Source organism: Anneissia japonica, unplaced genomic scaffold (genome assembly GCF_011630105.1).
Source record: "Anneissia japonica isolate Jap-2015-1 unplaced genomic scaffold, ASM1163010v1 scaffold287632_len25173_cov117, whole genome shotgun sequence".
NCBI lineage: Eukaryota > Metazoa > Echinodermata > Crinoidea > Comatulida > Comatulidae > Anneissia > Anneissia japonica.
In genome coordinates this window covers 3,382-9,761 of record NW_022747576.1, presented here as the reverse complement: position 1 = coordinate 9,761, position 6,380 = coordinate 3,382, and the positions used below count along the sequence as shown (strand labels likewise).

The window sequence follows — 6,380 nt, the reverse complement described above, 5'->3', positions numbered from 1 at the left end:
TACTAATAACTAACGTTCAAATACTTACACCTTCAGCATAACACTTCAACGAATAGTCTTCTTGCAGACCTTTGGAACTTTTTGTCATTTTTCTCATATCTTCTTTGTTTACAGTAAAATTATAAATTATTATTTTAATTTGAAATCCCTAAATGTCATTTAATATATGAATTATGATAATATAAATTTAATTACTCTAATGATAATTTATTATAATCACATACAATGTTAATAATGTTTTTGTGTAGATTTTGGTTTCTTTTTGTTGTAATTATTTTTTAACAATATTTCTTTTTCATTGTCCATATGCTTTTTGCGTATGGAGGACAGTGGCCCTGCCGCTTTGGCTATTGCTTGGCATGGATTTCGGGTTTTCCTTGTTATGTTTTTCATGCAATTTGCTCTGTATTTTGTTTTACTTCTTCTGTAATATATTTTTGTATTTTTTTTTATTGCAAAAAAGAATAGAATAAAATTAATTAATTTTCTGTCATCACAATAATATTGAGTTTTGAACTGTGTACTCCAGAGAAAGCGATGCTGATCAAAGGAGTTCAAATCTTAAGCTGTGTCCACACTATCAAATTTGGTGACAAGTAAATGTCACATGCCCATATTTGGATGTATATGACATCATCATGCCCATATATGGACACATCACAATTGCCACATAAAATTTGATAGACAGAGCTTTTAATGGATAAGAATCCATTGCTGATTGCACAATTTAATAAATCACTCACCTCATAGAGAGTATATATATATATATATATATATATATATAGCAGTTTATGAGATATGTACTTAAGTGTAATACAGTAGCAACCTTGATGCTGTGCCAGTGTCATTTCAACTGAAGGACACACATATTAATTTGTTTTTTTTACTATCAAACATAGCTGATATAGCTTCACGGCATAGCTTGTTCCTACACATACAATTACTACTATAGGAATGTAAAAATCAGATATTTTGAGAGAGTACGCATTATGTATCAGATATATAGCAGAGAGAGGGGGAGCTATTATAACCTGCTGTAGAAATACATCAGATGTATCAGTTGAAAAATAGCAGCTATACAACTGCAAATATCATTCATTGTAGCAGTTAAATGATACATGAACATGTATCAGTTTTATAGCAGTTACATAAAAATATTGCATAGCAAGTATCAGTTAAAATGCTTTTAAATATTTATTTTTTATATTTATTTTTAAATATCAATGAATAAGATAATTTAGGATTAGAAACTTCTACAACCAGCTACATCAGACCAATATCGGTATCAATATGTAGCATGATTATCAGACAATCTACTATAGCATATAACGATGCTATAATTTGCTTTTGGGTTGCTTTACCAATGCTAGGTTTAGTTTTTTGAGCTATGGCTAATGTAATGATATACCTCTGCTTTTTTTGATAATGTTGATATGACCAATATTGCCCCTGTGTGGACTTATTTACTTAGGCTTGCGTAGATCAGGCTTACAAACTTACGACCTCCGCTATTTTTTTTTCTGCTCCATGGTACACTGGTCTGACTCAAAATAACAAAATCTTAATAGAAACAAATTGAAATGTGCAGTCAAGAGCATGTAGTTGAATTATGCAAATGGTACTTTCTCAAACTCAAGGACAGAGACTGACTGAAAACTCAATGACAGAGACCGACTGAAAACTCAAGGAGAGACCGACTGAAAACTCAAGGACAGAGACCGACTGAATTTCCTTCTACCCCTTCCCCCTAACAACAATTACAACCTCCGACATCGACAAAGAATTCAACACCCTATCAGTCATTACAAACAGATACAAAAAAATTATAATAGATTATGGTATTTATAAAGAATGGTAATTGACTCTATGATCTTGATCAAGGGTTCCTTCGAAGTTTCAGTTTTTTTTTTCTTTTCTTTTATTGTTGCTGGTGTCTTTCATTTCATTTCAATGTTTTATTTCAAAATCAAATCAACATAAAAAATTGAGAAAGTTAAATAGGATAAATTGTAATATAAACATATTATTAAATAAGCAGTTTTAAAACAAAGTTTAATGAAAATGAAGAGAGAGAGTAGGCTAAAGAAAAATACAAATGCCTTAAAGAATGCTCTCCTCAAATATCGATTAACCAAGTTTGTAGTAGATGATTCAAAAACATTTAAAAAATAAATAATAAATTAATGCATGAAACCAGAAATAGGGAAATAAATTTAAAATAAATCAAAAGTAATCATGTCTGCTTGTTTTCGATCTGTCCGCTCTTTTTAAATTTTGAATTTTTATGTATTTTTGATATGACCAAATCTTATAGTATTTTTTTGAAAATTCAATTTGTATTTTTATGTGATTGCAATAAAGAAATTTGTATTGAATTGAATTAAATTCTTCCGTCCAACATTACTCCTGCATATTATTCATATATACTTCATTTTCCATCCATTATCCATCCATCATTTTATATCCACCATAATCATCATCATCTATCCTCATCCATCCCATCATCCTCCATCATTCTTCCATCTATTGCATCCCCTCCATCATCATTCATCCATCCATCCAGTCCTCCAATTATCCATCATCATCAATTCTGTTTATCAGCCCTGTTTCCATGTGTGGGTGGGTTTTATGTGTTCATCAACTGTTACTCCAGGTCCCACAATGTTCACATTTTATTGCTCCAGGATTTTTTTGACAGGGGGGTCAACATGAGGTAAGAACCAACAGGGCAATTGTAGCCTCAGTCATGGCCCAGAAATATTCCGTTAGTGTTTAAAGGGAAAGTTTTCATGGCCAGCTTAGTACGGCCCAAAATTGTGCTTTTAGACCACAATATATACAGAGATTGGCAATCAAAATTATGTTATGGAGATAGGCAAATTAATATTTTTGGTCCGACGACTTTGTTGTGGTCTCGAACGATGGAGATCTAGGCCTGTCCGCTGAACAGAGGGGGGGGGGGCACCACTCGGTTCAGTGAACCGGTTTGAACCGTGCCCCCAATGGAGAGAGGTAAGCACGTCCAGGTAGACACACAACAATGTATACATACATGCAAATAATTTTATAAAATTTTTATTTGAATAATCAAGCAAAACAATCTTATACAACTTGTTCAAATCAATATTAAAAAACTAAATTGTGTACAGCTGCAGTTCTCAAGTCATATAAGGTAATAATAACAATAATTACTCTGAAGCCTGGCTTTAACACAGAGGTGCACAGTTGCTAAAACCAGAACATAATCTACAGTAGTTAATCAGAAGTATGTAATTATTCATTTGATATAAACGACCGATGTAATATAACTTACTAGCAAAGTAAATCTGATAGTGCAAAGTTACTTAATGAAACACATAATTACATTTTTTAAGGCCAAATAAAAAAAAAATTGTGTTGGCCACGCCTGACCAACCAAAAATGTACAAAATTGAGGTTCGCCATTTTTTCACAACTTACAACTAAAAATATATACAGTATAATATACACACACACGCATACCAACGCATATATTAACATACTGTACATAAAGGGGTAATAGGGGTCCAGAACCAATACTTTGTCAATTGCCTCAATTTTAAAGGATACTATGGTAAATCAACAAATATTAATAATTAATTATTATTATTATTATTATTATTAATTATTATTAATTAATATTGTATATTATTTTGTAGTTGCATTGTAACGTATAGTTATCCTATTTGTATATAACATAACAGCATGTGATTGCTTAATTTGATTGATACATATATACAGTATGATATAAGCATGTGGTGTATGTTTGTTTTACACAATTCATTAGTTATAGTCATAACAAATTTGCTACAAGTGATTTACAATATCTGAAATGTCATTACCCCCCAGATTAAGCATGTTCTTTTCCAATACTACATTCATCTCACAGCATTCTTCTATCATTTCATAAACAATCCTGCCTGATAAACTGCAGTAACTCATGTTAATATGGACCAGGTCTGGAGAAATCTTAACTAAGCAGGCTAATGTTCTTCCACTGATTGAAGATAGGTTAATATTACTCAAATCTATCACTTGCCAATTCAGTGTTATATTTTCTTCAGCTACTGATTCGACCAGCTTTTCTAGGTTATCAGCTGTAAGAAAATAACCACTCCAAATAAAAGGGATAATAGGCTTATGCAATACTATGATTATTTCTGCCAATAATTTACCATCAACATCTGAAAGGTTGTTGCCCTGCAGATTGAGCATGTTGACATCCAACACTGCATTCATAACACTACATTCCACAAACATTTCATTAACAATCCTGCCTGATAAACTGCAGTAACTCATGTCAATGTGGATCATGTCTGGAGAGATCTTAACAAGGCAAGCTAATGTTCTTCCACTGATTGAAGATAGGTTAATATTACTCAAATCTATAAATTGCCAATTCAATGTTATATTTTCACCTACTGATTCTACTAGCTTTTCTAGGTTATCAGCTTTAAGAGAATAATCACTCCATCTGACAATTACATGTACATTCTTATCAATAGGCTGACCAAATTTGCTTAACGTTAAAGCATCACAAGACTTTTTAACTACCCTGACTAACTCTGCAAGTGATTTACCATCAATATCTGAAAGGTCATTACCCTTTAGACTAAGCATGTTGTCTTTCAATACTACATATATCCTACAACATTCTTCCATCATTTCATTAACAATCCTGCCTGATAAACTGCAGTTACTCATGTCAATATTGTCCAGGTCTGGAGAGATCTTAAACAGACGAGCTAATGTTTTACCACTTACTGAAGACAGGTTAATCCTACTCAAATTTATCACTTCCCAATTCAATGTTATATTTTCACCTACAGATTCAACCAGCATTTCTAGGTTACCAGCTGTAAGAAAATAATCACTCCAACTGAAAATGCCATTCTCATAATCATAATAATAATCCGAATCAAATTGACAAATTACCCTGACTAACTCTGCAAGTGATGTACCATCAATATCTGAAAGGTCATTACCCTTTAGACTAAGCATGTTGTCTTTCAATACTACATTAATCCTACAACATTCTTCCATCATTTCATTAACAATCCTGCCTGATAAACTGCAATAACTCATGTCAATATTGTCCAGGTCTGGAGAGATCTTAAACAGACGAGCTAATGTTTTACCACTTATTGAAGACAGGTTAATCCTACTCAAATTTATCACTTCCCAATTCAATGTTATATTTTCACCTACAGATTCAACCAGCATTTCTAGGTTACCAGCTGTAAGAAAATAATCACTCCAACTGAAAATGCCATTCTCATAATCATAATAATAATCCGAATCAAATTGACAAATTACCCTGAATAACTCTGCAAGTGATGTGCCATCAATATCTGATAGGTCATTACCCTTTAGACTAAGCATGTTGTCTTTCAATACTACATTAATCCTACAACATTCTTCCATCATTTCATTAACAATCCTGCCTGATAAACTGCAGTTACTCATGTCAATATGGATCAGGTGTGGAGAAATCTTAAACACACAAGCTAATGTTTTACCACTTATTGAAGACAGGTTAATCCCACTCAAATTTATACTATCCCAATTCAATGTTATATTTTCACCTACAGATTCAACCAGCATTTCTAGGTTACCAGCTGTAAGAGAATAATCACTCCAACTGAAAATGCCATCCTCATAATAAGACTTTCTAACTACCATGACTAACTCTGCAAGTGATTTACCATCAATATCTGAAAGGTCATTGCCCTTTAGACTAAGCATGTTGTCTTTCAATACTACATTCATCCTACAACATTCTTCCATCATTTCATTAACAATCCTGCTTGATAAACTGCAATAACTCATGTTAATATGCATCAGGTCTGGGCAGATTTTAAATAGGCGAGCTAATGTTATTCCACTTACTGAAGACAGGTTAATCCTACTCAGATCTATACTTTCCCAAACCAATGTTATATTTTCACCTACTGATTCAACAAGCTTTTCTATGTTATCAAAAGTAAGAGAATAATCACTCAGAATGAAAATTGTATCATCATAATCATCATCATCAAATTCATAATAATCTACCCTGACTAAATCAGCAACTGATGTACCATCAATATCTGAAAGGTCTTTGTCCTCCAGTACAAGCATGTAGTGTTTCAAAACATGGTCTACTGTATCTTCACTTTTCTGGCATTCTGTGATCATTGCCCTCAAAGTACCACCTGATAGCCTACACTTTCTTAAATTTAGATATTTTAATTTAGGAGCTATTTTAAATAATTTTCCCAGTAATGTTCCATCAATATCATTTAGATCATTGCCACTAATATCAAGTTTTTCTAATACTAACTTTATATTGGCATTGTCCAAATCATTAATAACTGCAGTGT

At 32.4% G+C, this 6,380-nt stretch overlaps 1 protein-coding gene across 1 annotated transcript in view; it reads right to left on the bottom strand.

Moving 5' to 3' along the window:
* Window positions 1-3,179: 3,179 nt before the first annotated feature.
* The window catches only part of LOC117120519, a 5,526-nt gene continuing 2,325 nt past the window's right edge, over window positions 3,180-6,380 (bottom strand). The window contains exon 2 of the mRNA XM_033265532.1: window positions 3,180-6,380. Coding sequence (XP_033121423.1) covers window positions 3,826-6,380 — 2,555 coding nt within the window. The 3' untranslated portion in view covers window positions 3,180-3,825.